Genomic DNA, 14,429 nt, shown 5'->3' on the forward strand with positions numbered 1-14,429 from the left:
GGACCTTGAAAGATCACTCAAAATGCTTAAATCGGCTGGCAATGGGGATAACCCGTTTCTGAAAACGTCTGGCAGTGAAAGAGTTAAGGAGATGATGGAAGAGGAGGATTTTATATCATGAGAGATTCTTCGTCGTCGCTGGAATCGGCTTTAAAAGTTATTTCCTGCTTCATGGGGACCGGCATTTCTTCCTCCTCCTCCTCGCCACGTTGCTCAGCCTCTAATGAGCTCTCACAGCGCCAATCGTCGGTATTAGCGGTGGAAAGAAGCACTCCGCGCAATACAAAATCTAACTTACAGCATTTCTTTCCAAACATTTTTCGACATACTGTACGCGCAGAAATGTTCGTATGTACCGTTGTTCGCAACTCGAATGTTCGTAAGTAGGGGAGCGTCTGTATATATATATATATATATATATATATATATATGTGTTTATGTGTATGTGTATATATATGTGTGTGTGTGTGTGTGTGTGTGTATATATATATATATATATATATATATATATATATATATATATATATATATATATATATATATATATATATATATATATATATATATTTATATATATATATATATGTATATATATATATATGTATATATATATATATGTATATGTATATATATATATATGTGTGTGTGTGTATCTGTATATGTGTGTGTATATATATGTGTGTGTATATATGTGTAGGTGTGTGTATTTAAAACTTGAAGTTTGAGTGCAGCATGTGCACTCTGCAGTAGGATAATCATTTATTTTTTGGGTACAAAACAAGAAAATCTTCAAACATAAAAATATTCAGACACATTTTAGAAACACTTTAATTTTGCAAGTTCCTTTTGGATGATAAGAAAATGTATTAGTAATTTTAAAATTAAATAAAGGTGCAAACGTATAAAATTAAACCACTCAAAAATTTGTATTAATAATTTTATTATGATTATGCTTATTTTGTGATTGTGGAATGTAATCATTGTAATTGAATTTCGATTAATTGCACAGCCCTAGTATATGTTCTAGCACTTGTAACATTTCTAATTCATTTTCTTTTGCAGGTTTTGGTTCTTCAAGTTTGCAGCAGCTGTTGCCATCACCGTTGCTTCATTTTTCATCGCAGAGGGTCCCTTTACAACTGGTAACCTACCTGTTTCTACTCTATCCGCATTTTTTGGGTCTCTTTTACTTCTGACATTACGACTCATCTTTGGTTCATCTCATAAATGTGGAAAATGGCAATTTGTGACAATGGTCATCCAATATTATATTGAAAGCTTTTCTACATTTTATCCATAGATTTATTTTTGCCTGTCTAGTTCTGTACAAACACAAGTTCTGTACAAACACAAGTGTATACATTTATTGAACATGAAAATAAAGCACAAGGTAATTGGTACCTATTTAAGTGTTGCAATTGTTGGTGGTGATAAGGAAAAATGACAAATTTAAAGAGGAAGTCAACCCTAAAATATTTTTACAATAATGTTGTATGTGCCCCCTTAGTCAAAACGCGTGATTCAGATTAATATTACATTCGTGCAATATTAGTTAAGCAGCGATTTCATTTCATTTTCATCATTTTCAGTCAACAGCAAGGGCAAAATGGCCACCACCTGAGATGGATAAAAATGGGTCGATATTGGTGCTTAAATTGTATTCCACAAATGCAATATTATTCTGAATTTTGCGTTTAGACTAGTGGGACGGCATAGAACATAATTATTGTCAAGACAATATTTGGGTTGACTTCCTCTTTGGTAGGCAAAAACAAATACTGTAGACAATTTTGAATTTTGTGTAATAGACTGCTGCCAGTTGCATTTAATCTTGTGAGGTTTTGGCCTGAGACTGGGAGGTCGTGGGTTCAATCCCTGGCCGGGTCATACAAAGACTGTAAAAATGGGACCCATTTGCCTCCCTGCTTGACACTCAGCATTAAGGGCTGGAATTGGGGGGTTAGATCACCGCTCCCTCAGCGGAAAGGTCAAATGTGGAGAGTGAATTTTGCCCCACGTAGATGGGTGTGACAATCAGTGAATCTTAATTGCAAAGAATATTTTTGACTTCCATTTTAATTTAGTATAAGAAACAAGGGCCTTTTCCCAGGAAATTGTATGCATGCTGGAACTACAATAAAATCCGAGCAATATTAGGGCATATCTGAAAGCATTTTACTGTGACAATTGGACTCATGACTCATTTTGTGTCTTGACGCAAAATTTGGAAAACCCTACTTTACGTTTTCTGATCCTGTTTTCTGCAGTGTGGTTTTACATCGGTATGGCGGGTGCATTCTGCTTCATCCTCATCCAGCTGGTTTTACTTATCGACTTTGCCCATTCCTGGAACGAGTCCTGGGTGGAGAAGATGGAGGAGGGCAATTCACGCTGCTGGTATGCAGGTATGGACCTCTGTCAAGTAGCTCTTAGATTGCTCCTTCTGTATGGATGTCTGGTGACTTTCTGGTATGTTTGCAGCCCTGCTGTCTGTCACTGCACTCAACTACGTGCTGTCTCTGGTGGCTGTGGTCCTGTTCTACGTCTATTACACCCACTCTGATGGATGCACTGAGAACAAGGTCTTCATCAGCATCAACATGTTGCTCTGCCTCGGAGCATCTGTAATTTCCGTCCTGCCTCAAATCCAGGTAATAATCACGGGTAGAGCTGTTAAAATTAATCGATTAATCGACAAGTAATCGATTATCAAATTAATCAACAACTATTTTAATAATGACGTAATCGTTTGGAGCCATTTTTTAAATTTAAATTGTCCAAATCCTCTGATTTTAGCATAATTGTTCACTGATTTCCATAGCCCTTCATAAAAGAAGACGGATTGTCTTCTTTGTTTAATCAAAATAAGACATTTGCAAATATCTGTTATTACTTTGGAAAACAATGACAGAAGTACATAACATAGTACAACATCAATCTACTTTTTTTTTTAAACAACTATATATATACACAAAGTACGAAATAAACACCAATCACTGGTTAAACAAAGTAATCAAAATAAAGCAATTAGGGAAAAATGCTTTTGTAATACACTTACATGCAAAATTAAAATAAATCCGATTAGTCGATGAATGGTTTGAATAATCGATAGATTAATCGATTCTAAAAATATTCAATAGTTCAGCATAAACCCAATTTAAATCTTCACTTTGACAGTATAAAGGTTATTTTAGTTAACAAAGACTAACAAAATAAGTAAAACTAAAATAAAAATAAAAACATTTTTGTTAACGAAATAAAATAAAAACGAAAATGCTTTAAATAAAAAATGAAAACTAACTGAAACTACATGTTACGTTTACGAAACTAACTACAATTATAGGGAAAATGTCCATCGTTTTAATCTTTGGGAATTAATACATGAGCCTTTCGGGTTGATTTTAAATGTGATTTTAGGTGTATGTATTTTGATATTAACCGGAATAAGGACGTTTAAAAGTGTGACAATTTTGCGTGCTTGACTTTTCTTCCAATGGCTCTGCTAGGTAAGAAATGTGTTACTTTTTTTCATTTTATCATGGTGTTTATTAAATATTGCACACAAGCAATACACTTTTTCTTAAAACAACAGGGTTCCCGCGGGGTCTACAAAAGTAAAAAATTCTGAAACTTAAATTTTAGCCCTTAAATGTCTTAAAAAACAACAACCATATTTTCTTCCCAGGTCTAAAATTTTATTTTATTATTTCTGGACTACAAGCCACTACTTTTTTTTTCACTTGAATTCAACCCTGCGGCTAATACAAAGGTGCATCTTATCCATCAGATCACAAGGGAGCGTCAAGCAGAGCAAAACAAACCAAGTGAGCCCAAATACAGTAGGAGAGACAGAACCAGAGTGAGACAATTTGCACCCTCATTATGCAAAATAAAGTAGCGGTAACATTAAAACACCTGCGGCTAACAGTTGGATGCGGTTTATAAGTGTTGTAGTCGCCAAATTTAGTTAGCGCAGCTTATAGTCAGGTGCGCGTTGTAGTCCAGAAATTACTGTACTCAAGTCTTAAAATTTACATCCGCTACGTCCATTCTGAGAAAAGAAGCAACATGCGTGCGCTGCTGTTGTCATAATAAAGCTTTCTTGACAGCTGGAATATGTATATGCTTTTATTTTGTAGGTACCGCAAGAAGTGTTAATTTAATCTTCATGTTGAGTGAGAGGGGACAGGCTTTGAAACTTAGAGTTGCCGGTGTCCAAAGCTAACTTGGCTGGAAGCGAAGTTGGTCTTGGTTTTTCTCATAATGGTCTAATAAAGGTCTAAAATTTTCCTTAGTGATTCCTGCAAGAACCCTGAAACAAAAACTAATACTGAAAACGAACTAAAACTAAACTAACTAAAACTAATCATTTTTTTGAATTACTAAAACTAATAAAAACTAACAGAACCGCCCTGAAAACTAGCTAAATCAAAACAAAAAACAAAACTCAAAAACAAAATGAAAACTAAACGAAAATGAAAATTTCAAAACTAGTTTTTCTTAACTGATGCCTGTTTTGTGCTTGTGAGTAAAGGAGTCCCAGCCCAGGTCTGGCCTACTGCAGTCCTCCCTGGTGACCCTGTACACTATGTACTTGACCTGGTCCGCAATGACTAATGAACCTGGTAAGAGCTGTAGCACAAATTAATTTACATATCAATTAGGGCCCAACCGATATGCATTTTTTGTAGGCCGATGTCGATACCGGTTTTTGGCAGAAAAAAAATCCTGATTACTGATTAATCTGCTGATGATTTAAAAATATAAATATTGCATAGAATTACCTCCTCCCCAATTCCTTTTCAATGGGTGTCACTTACGCACAAACTTTCGCTATTGAGATTCTCTACTTTGAATTACAAGTCCATAGTATGACCTTATCAACAAATTTAAGGACGTATACAAGGTTATTGTATAGATTTATGCATCAATAATAAAACCATTCTTACTTGTTTAAACCTGCTGTAAAGTATCAACCTTATCTATTTTTATCTTGTGATATTTTCACAAGTCTTAAGACCTACTGGGCTAACCTTGGACCTCGGGGATTGTATTTCATGTGGAAAGTGTTAAGACCACAAAAAAAATCGTTGGATGTTTGCATCCTTGAATTTTGAGAAAAGAAAGTCTTTGAATTCTTGAAACGTCAACTTTAAATACAACTTGAAAGGAAAATGACAAATTAAAACAATAAAGTGAAATAAAAATTGAATAAACTAAAATAATAGCAATAGAAAAAACAGAAGAAATACTGACTGTTCCTGTGCATTTTGGCCTCTTAGGGGCAGTGTGTTGCCGTTCATCCATAGTGTACACACTTAAAGTGAGTACAGAACAAAGTTACGATTGAATTCTATTAAAATAACTAGTTTTTCATACATTGGGAAGAATTTGTGCCTTTGCGTTATGTTATCTTACCCGTGAGTATGTGTTCCCACAGTATTTGTTATTTGAAGGAAAAACACTCCCAAAGTTGATGCTAACTTATTGTTTGCACGCAAAATGGTGCATTCAGGGTACTTTTACAGCGTCGGAAAATTTGTTTTTCTTCTATAATGTTTTAAGGGGAAAATAATCAGCCGTTTGGTCCAATTGACCAATTGTTTTGGCCAGTGTTTGAAGGCCAATAATCGGTCGATTATAATTGGCGGCCGATTAATCGGTCGGGCCCTAATATCAATATAATGTTGTATGTGTTCTATAATATTGGCAGCCAAGGTTAAAATGAAACAGTCATCATTACAAGCAAGGAGTCAGGTTTCCCTTACTCGTAAACCCACTTCTGCTCTCACAGATAGGACATGCAACCCGAGCCTTCTGGGAATCATCGGGCTGAATGTCACCACCCCCTCACCTCAGGGCCATGCGGTCCAGTGGTGGGACGCGCAGGGCATTGTGGGATTGATGCTCTTCCTCATGTGTGTCCTGTACTCGAGGTAAGGGAGCTTTTAAAATTGGCGCACCCCTCATCTATTTTTGTGTGACTGCCACCGTCTCTCTCTCTCATCCCGCAGTATTCGTAACTCATCCAACTCCCAGGTGAACAAACTGACTCTGACGAACGACGAATCCGCCCTGATCGAAGACGGGCCACAAGCTGAGAGCTTTGAGGAGAGTGGCGGGACGAACCGTGCTGTGGACAACGAGAAGGATGGAGTCACCTATTCCTATTCCTTCTTCCATTTCATGTTGTTCCTGGCGTCGCTTTACATCATGATGACGCTTACTAATTGGTACAGGTAAGCAGCGGGGAATGGCTAGGAATCGCAGACGAAAGGGCGACTGGACGAATTGTTGCAAATGAGTACCGTTTCCAGGTATTGATATCAGGCCTTATTTCAGGAATGGTATCAGTACTCGTAACAGCGGATGATGTGGCCATTTCAGTCAACTACATATTAGAAATTAGAAGAATAGAAAATTGACATTAATTTCATGCGCAATTTTAAGGAAAAATTATATATTGAAATGTATAGGTAGTCACGTGAACGTGCTTTTAAATTAGACTCGTCCATGTCTGAATCCCGATGCATCTAAGAATCGGAAATTTCTGCCACCCCTAATCATTGACTAGTCAAAAGGTGAGTATTCGTACTGGTATCAGTCAAAAAAAAAGTGGTATTAAACATCCCTAAAGGTTATTTATTATAAGGAAAACTAACAAAATAAGTATAATTGAGGAAAAAAATCATGAACAGAATAAAAACGAAAACGCTTGAACAAAAAACTAACAAACTACATTTCACGTTTGTAAAACTGACTGTAATTATAGGGAAAAAAGTATCCTTAGTTTTCGTCGTTGTCAATTCATATACTAGAGATTTCAGGGTTCATCTTAAATGAATCAATTTTGAATAAATGAATCTCTAGTCTTTAGACAATTGTTGTTTCCTCTATTATATAATAGTGATCTTTTTTATCTGCTGTGTGACAAACACTTCATCTATTAGAAAAAAAACGTTAAACTCATGGGAAAAAAAGAAAAGAAAAAATAATAAACTAAATCTAATACTAAAACGTAGGGATGTTTATTTTCAGACCGATACCAGTACAAGTACTCAATTCTTGAGTAGTATCGTTACCACAAAACACTTAGATAATTTTAAAGAAAGACCTATACTTTGTATCCCAATATAACATTTATTCTTAAAATTGCATAAAATTAATGGCAATTTTCTATTTTTCTAATTTCTTGCTCCTTATTGTAAAACGGCCACGAATCAGCCGTCGTTGCAAGTACTGAAATCTTGAAATATGCATCGGTCCGATACAATGCCTGGCATCGGTAATCGTTGATCCCTGCTAAAAGTAGTCAGTCAAGCCACACCCATTTTCTTGAAAGACAGAAAGTGGGTCTGGAATGGCTGCCAATGACCGCCATTGGCCCGGTTCAAAACGAACTGTGTATTCAAATTCTTGTATTTATTTATTTATAATTGATTTGCTGTGACTTATTCTTCGTGAGCAACGTCACTCTTCGGCGGCGGAAGTCCATTTGAAATGGCGCTTTGGAGAGACAATATTTTGTTTCCTTTAGCATTAAACTCAGTTTTAACACACTGTAATTAAAACCCCGAGCAACTGGCGGCACCGGTAGCATCTATTTCAAACGAAGACATGTGTCACAATTACTGACTATATGAATGGACTAATGTTGCATTCGAGGAAGGTCGGAAGTCGGACTTGTCCCAGTTGGCTTTTCCCAGTTCCCACCTGAAAGCATTTGAGGCGAAAGTAAACGACCAAAATGGCAGATAGTGATAAATTGTTTTTTGTTTTGATCCTTAGAACACCGTCTCGTAATTTTGCTCTATTTATGTATTTATATTATTTCATAAGTATTCCATACAGTTCAGTAGTTCACCGTATGATTTCATGCAGGAAGATAGCGGCATACTCAGGGATGTGATTTTTCCGCTAATTCGCGGAATTCCGCTTTTTTTATCTCCCCCCCAAAAAAAAAAAAAATCCGATTTTTTTTTTTATTTTTATTTTTTTTTAGTAGTTCATTGTGTATGCACATGACTCCGACAGATAACATCTTCTGCTATAACAAAGACATTTGTGGTATGCTCTAATATGAGTTACTTTTCATTTGGTCATGATACAATTATTTGATCATGAAATTTGAACTCTTCAACATTATTTATGTGTTAACTTAGTAATCACATTAGTTAGATATGATGATATTCTCAGTGATAGTTTTTAAAAGCAAAGGCAGTCCAATGCTTTTGAATGTGACTGATTTTGAGTTGACTAAAACTGCCATTTTATATGGGATAGTTCAATATACATTGAAAATTTATGCTGTTGTTTTGTCTATTTCTTTGTCATGTTGAGTGCATTGAAAGTACTTAAAAACACGGAAAACCCATGAGCTCCGGGGGGCTTCGCTAGCTAGCCTAGCTGGGTGCCAGCGGCCCCCAGACCCTCGGCTAAATTTTCAGATAATTTCACTTTGGTCAAATCACATCCCTGGGCATACTGTCACATATGTTGTGTTACGTGATGCTTTGTTGAATAGTTATGAATGAAGAAAGCTATCTAGTGACGTCACAGTGAAGTCAAGTTACTTTTATTTTTTTACGACTTCTCAAGTGGGGTTTCTGAGTTCAAGTACCCATACGTACACACTTCCTGGTTTGAAGTGGGGAAAAGTCAAGACTTGCCACTTTCTTCAAATGCAGCATAACAATGACGCTTACTATCGCGAGAGGTGAAGCCACTGGCGGCCATCTTACATTGCCACTCGCTAAGGCCGCCTAATTTGAATACAGTGTTCCCTCGCTATAACGCGGTTCACTTTTCGCGACCTCGCTGTTTCGCGGATTTTTCCAAGTGCAATCTTACATGCAATTTTTTACAGTAATGTACCTATTTTATAAAATTTATGAAGGTTTGAACATTGAGAATGTTTGAAGAGAGAAACATGAGAAAATGTAAATGCCTCAATTAGAAAACTGTATAAACTATGTGGTGAGGGGGTTTTAGAGCCTTAAAACATTCATAATAAATCTAAAACATAAAGCTAAAACTACTTTGCGGATTTCATTTATTGCGGATATTTTTTGGAACCTAACCCCAGCAGAAAACAATGGAACACTGTACATTGATTTCTCAATGACAACGTCTCGTTATTTTCTGTCTGTACGGCGAAAATGCCACAGACAAGACTGGAGAAGCACTACATGCACATTTCATCGTTAAGAAAATGCTATTACACGATCTCAGGCGTGCACATGCAGAAGTCCGGCTACATTTGCTAGCTAACTAATTACACTAGGCCAAAATACAAAGTAAATAGAGGTGTCAAAATGAGTGCGTTTGAGTTGGTCTAAAGTTTCTTTAACGCCACTAATTTTTTCAAAAGCGTGATTAATGACCTTACTTGGAAAGCCTGTACTTTCTGTCGCAATGCAGCAGTCACGTCTGTCAAAATTTTGCAGAAATTAATTTAATGATAATGCGTATATTTGTGAAGACTGGGGTCAAATTGTATTTTACAATTTTAAAGATGTGCAGTTACTTCATGTTAAAGACTAGATACTGTAGCTCTTAATATGAAAAGAAAAATGCACTGAGCTGTCACCAATGTCTTACAAATGCAATTATGCAGTCTAGTGGCAACACAAATCAATCACACTTGTTTTTTACAGTAAAGTATATATTTTTACTTTAACTCAATTTCATGAATTATGAAATTATTGTATCAATGACGAAAAGATGCATCCATATTTTTATTAGTTTAATATTTTTCCTCACTTTTTTGTTAACAAGAGTATGAAAACATTTCTTATTGTACATTTAGAACAGATATAACATTTGCGATTATTCGAGAGTTAGCTATTGAAGTCATGTGATTAATTGTTCTCACTGCAGCCCCGACTCCAACTACGAGGCGATGACTAGCAAGTGGCCGTCTGTGTGGGTGAAGGTCTCCTCCAGCTGGATCTGCATCGCTCTCTACGTGTGGACTCTGGTGGCTCCACTGGTCCTGGTCAACAGGGACTTTGACTGAAACAGTCATTGTCCCCACCGCTCGCACATACGTAGCCATTCTCAGCTTTCGCCGGTGTTCTGTTTCTGCAAAGCTCATAAAGTGTAGGTGGCTGCATTAGGATCAACTTGGCTGTTTGGTAGATGGAATTTTATTTATGCTTTTGGACTTTTGCTGTGTTCCACCTTTAACTGCTGCCTAGTCCCGTTTGCTTGTTACTGTGACTTTTAAGCAGTGTTGTTGTTGTTCCTATTGTAAATACATTACCTGTACTATATATTTTCTAGTGTGTTCAATTAAAACTGTTGCATGATTTTTCCTTTAAAAATAATTTAATGGGATGTAATCAGTGGACATTACATGGACAAATGAAAGCGTGAATTTTCTCCTGTCATGCTGGAAGAAAAAACATTTTCCAAACAGTTCCCACAAAGTACATCATCTGAAATATTATGCAGAAGAATGACTTGGGGTTTGGACGCGCACAAGTGGTTATATTTAACTAATTCAAACCCAAAAATGCCCTCTGTATGCTCTAGCATAAAAAAAAAAAACGATAAATATATTTTTGGCAATGGATGACTATTAAAAAAATTATTTATACTGTTTTTTTTTTTTTATGCTAGAGCATACAGAAGGCTTTGAACAGCTTCTGAACTGAAGAGGTTGCCTAAAGCAATAGAAGTTATTACAATAAAGGCCCGCAGGTGGCAGCAGAGTGTAAGAGATCAACCAGGGCTCTTTTTGCCAGTGTTTTCAACAGGTTTGTGAATAATGATGAAATTTAGCTATATTGTAATCCTAATTGCTGTAAAACGGAAACAGATACAAATATACATTTTTTTCCTAATGAAAAAAGATACTCTAATCTTTCTCTTGGTATGTTCCATGTTTTATAGCAATAGAACACAATTTTCTGTGGGCTTTGCAAAATATGTACAAATCCAGTAAAACAGCCCGGAGCGAAGGAGGTTTGCTTCAGTAAAAATGGCTGCGAGTGAATGAAAAATTTGTGTCCCAATAATTTTGTCCATATGGTCTTTCATACTAGCACGTCACATACTGACAAACTGTTGTGGAGATAAGCAGGTCTGCAAATGGCACTGACTGACCCAAAGTAGGAGGTCACTTCTCATCCAATGCTTTCCTGCCTTTCAAACACACACGATGCATTCCTGATTCTGTTGGATGTGAATAACTGCCTTTTGACTTTCAACTTTTAAAGGTTTTGGTGTTCATTAATTCCACACTCTGCACCTGTATTGTATTATGGTTTTAACCTCTACTTTTATTCAAACATGACTTTTCAAATGTTACGTGTAATGAAACTGATTTAATTAAAGAAGCTGACATGGAAAAATGAAGTACTGTAATACACTTGACTTTTCACTAGACTTTGTAACAGACATGTGATGGAACAGATGTTTATAGAAGAAATGAAATCAGGATGCAGGCACTTTTAAAGGGATACTTGACTCATTGAGCCATTTTTTTTAGCAGTAAAAGTTAATTTGTCCCGAATGAATTTGATAACCTTATTTTTCACGTACATTCAATACTTTTTAAAATGATTTTTTCCACTTGCTGTCAACTGAAGATGACACCACCTAACATGTCTCAGTTTGCTGACCAAACCCAGAAAATAGGTGAGCCATGATTGGTCGTTACCTACTTCCTCGGCACAGGTGATATCATCTTCAATCGGCAGCAAGTGGAAAAATTAGTTTTTAAATGTATTCATTGGACATGAAAAGGGCTCCAGGTGGTGGAGTGGTACCGTCACTTGCCTACACTGCAGGCTGGCGTGGGTTCACTTCCCCGCCTGGGAGACCTTGTTTGTATGTGTATGTGTGTGAGTGCAAAATAAAAATAATAATTGTACATGAAAAATTTATTCTGGACAAAATATTAACTTTTTATTGCTGAAATGGCTCAATGAGTCAAGCATACCTTTAAAACAGTGATGAGACATGAAGTTTCATTTTGATCCCATGTTGAAAACTGGACACTAAAGAGCTTAACAGACAGCTTGTCCGCTTCGCCAAACACAAGCAGTCCCCAACATTGCATGAAAGTTTAACAAGTTTCTGGTTTCTTCCAACACAACTAGGACAAATTTATATTTTAAGTTAATACCAACTCCTGAAGTCAACAGGTAACACATTCAACTTCTCACAAACTTATGAGATCCGATAATTGAGCTGTATTCAAAGTCTGCCTTTTGGACGAATGTTCATTTTTGAAACTGTCCAACATTTGTTGAGAAACAACTTTGCTTTTAGTCACTGCTATACTCTTCATAGGGGTATTTTTTTGTTTTTGCTGCAGTAACTTGATAGCCGTCAGGGTAGCTTTAGCCAAGCATCATTGGGTTTCATTAGATACAAATCTGGTGAACCCTCTCATTAGATCTGAATAAACACAAATCAGTATACAGTATGTATGATGAAACAAAAACAAAAGGTCATAGCTGCAGTATATTATTATTTTTTACGTTTAAACACATTAACATGACTTTTATATCAGCTTTGCTAATATCGCAATGACTAGTGCATATTATAAAGATCGTAACTTAGCAGTACATTCAATCAGAGTGCTGTAACGGCATTAGGATGCTGCTCACATGCTTTAACAGCATTCACATATAAAACGGTTAAATTGATAAGTCGTGACAGTGAACATCCAAATGTAAAGTGAAATTTAAGATGCAGCTCTAATATTGGATCTCAAATCGCATACAACACACCTTCTTTAACAGAGCCCTGTACTTTTAAACATGAACAATGACAATGCCATATTAACAATACAGCTTTTTTTGTGACAGGTTAGTATTATAGTCCCTCATTAAATTCACTTTGTTCCAGTTGTCAGTTATGAAAAGGGAAGAGTGCCTGACCGTGAGGCTTATCACCAGGAATGTTCTTTTATGAGAAATGTGGTGGACAGACAGACAATGAGAAGGACAAAAAAAAACTAATAAATGAAAATAAATAGAAATATTTACAGTCTATTTGCTAAAGAACGCATAACGGTGTACAAGACATTGGCGTCTTCTGACCTGACTGCAATGTGCACATTTACACCAGCTACAGTTTGTGCCAGCCTTAATATATTTTAACATAAGAGGCATAAACAATCCTACGGAAGAGGATTACGGCCAGTGAAAAGGGGGAGGTTTTGATCTCAGAATTCTGACTCTAAAGTGAGAATCCTGACTTTAATCTCAGAATTCTGACTTTGATTTCCCGCCACAGTTCATAGCCCCACGTCACAAAGTCAGAATTCTCACTTAAAAGTCAGAATTCTGAAATTAAAGTGATAAAGTGAGAATTCTGAGATTGAAGTCAGAATTCTGACTTTAAATCAGAATGCTGAGAATAAAGTCAGAATCCTGCCAACCTTTCTTTTTTTTCCCCCACTACCCCTAATCCTCTTCCATACAACCCAGCTCAAAAATGCATATGTTGAACTTTAGCACATGGCAGAAAAGGTTTCCTGAAGTACTATAATGTTGGGACTGCATGGAACAAACTGATATCACGGCTGTGTGCTGTTGCAACTCAAACTTTGACACACGGCAACAAAGCTTCAAGTACAGTAATGGTACAAATTCAGCTTATTAATTTTAGTTCAGAACCGGTTCAGTGTCGTTGAAGGCACAAACTGCAGCTAGAGGTATGCCACATGTAGCGGGGACAAAACAGCCTCCCCGCTCACACTCCATCCATCTCGGGGCAGATGGCCTCAAGGCCGTTCGGACTCAGTTCGCACAAATAGAAAAGGGTCTCTTCGCTGGCTTCGGCCTCCGTTAGGGGCTCCAGGCGGATGAGAGAACTGCGGCCGGACCGCTTGGACTCCACGCTGCTGTCCAGCAACTCCAACGGAGGCTCAGACCCAACGAAGCCCGCCGAGGTGGAGGAAAGCTCTGCCTGGGTGCTGCTTCCTCTGCCCAGATCCACCTCTGCGGGGGCAGCGCAGCCATCCAGGAAGGCCAACAGAGGACAGGAAGTGTACTGGATCAATTGCTTGTCTGAACACAAACACAACAAGGTATTGGTCAGCTGAGAAGATTGGCATAATAAAATGTATGCAAACATACTACTTGGTATTTTACTTGCTTGAATGTGAGGAGTTTAGGTTATTTTAGTTCACGAAAACTAACGAAATAACAAATTGAACAAAAACAAACTAAAATAAAAAGGAAACGCATAAAAAACTTAAAACTAACTGAAACTTACATTTTATATTTATACAACTAACTAGAATTATACCAAAAACGTTCCTTCGTTTTCCTTTGTGGTTGATTTAACATATAATAATTTCGGTATTAGCCGCGAGAAGGACTTTTGCACAGTTGTCTGGGTGTTGCGATCCTTCACTCCCAGCCATTTTCACTGAAGCAACCCCCTTTCGCTCCTGGCTGTTTTACTGG

At 36.9% G+C, this 14,429-nt stretch overlaps 2 protein-coding genes across 2 annotated transcripts in view; one reads left to right on the forward strand and one right to left on the reverse strand.

Moving 5' to 3' along the window:
* The window catches only part of serinc1 (serine incorporator 1), a 29,887-nt gene extending 18,526 nt beyond the window's left edge, over positions 1 to 11,361 (forward strand). The window contains exons 4-10 of the mRNA XM_077553078.1: positions 1,063 to 1,142; positions 2,268 to 2,405; positions 2,482 to 2,651; positions 4,535 to 4,625; positions 5,795 to 5,936; positions 6,015 to 6,239; positions 9,880 to 11,361. Of these exons, the coding sequence (XP_077409204.1) occupies positions 1,063 to 1,142; positions 2,268 to 2,405; positions 2,482 to 2,651; positions 4,535 to 4,625; positions 5,795 to 5,936; positions 6,015 to 6,239; positions 9,880 to 10,018 (985 nt within the window). The 3' untranslated portion in view covers positions 10,019 to 11,361. The remainder of the gene's footprint in view (positions 1 to 1,062; positions 1,143 to 2,267; positions 2,406 to 2,481; positions 2,652 to 4,534; positions 4,626 to 5,794; positions 5,937 to 6,014; positions 6,240 to 9,879) is intronic.
* Positions 11,362 to 11,898: 537 nt separating this feature from the next.
* The window catches only part of hsf2 (heat shock transcription factor 2), a 41,478-nt gene continuing 38,947 nt past the window's right edge, over positions 11,899 to 14,429 (reverse strand). The window contains exon 12 of the mRNA XM_077553077.1: positions 11,899 to 14,027. Within this exon, the coding sequence (XP_077409203.1) occupies positions 13,711 to 14,027 (317 nt within the window). The 3' untranslated portion in view covers positions 11,899 to 13,710. The remainder of the gene's footprint in view (positions 14,028 to 14,429) is intronic.

Source organism: Vanacampus margaritifer, chromosome 19 (genome assembly GCF_051991255.1).
Source record: "Vanacampus margaritifer isolate UIUO_Vmar chromosome 19, RoL_Vmar_1.0, whole genome shotgun sequence".
Lineage (NCBI taxonomy): Eukaryota > Metazoa > Chordata > Actinopteri > Syngnathiformes > Syngnathidae > Vanacampus > Vanacampus margaritifer.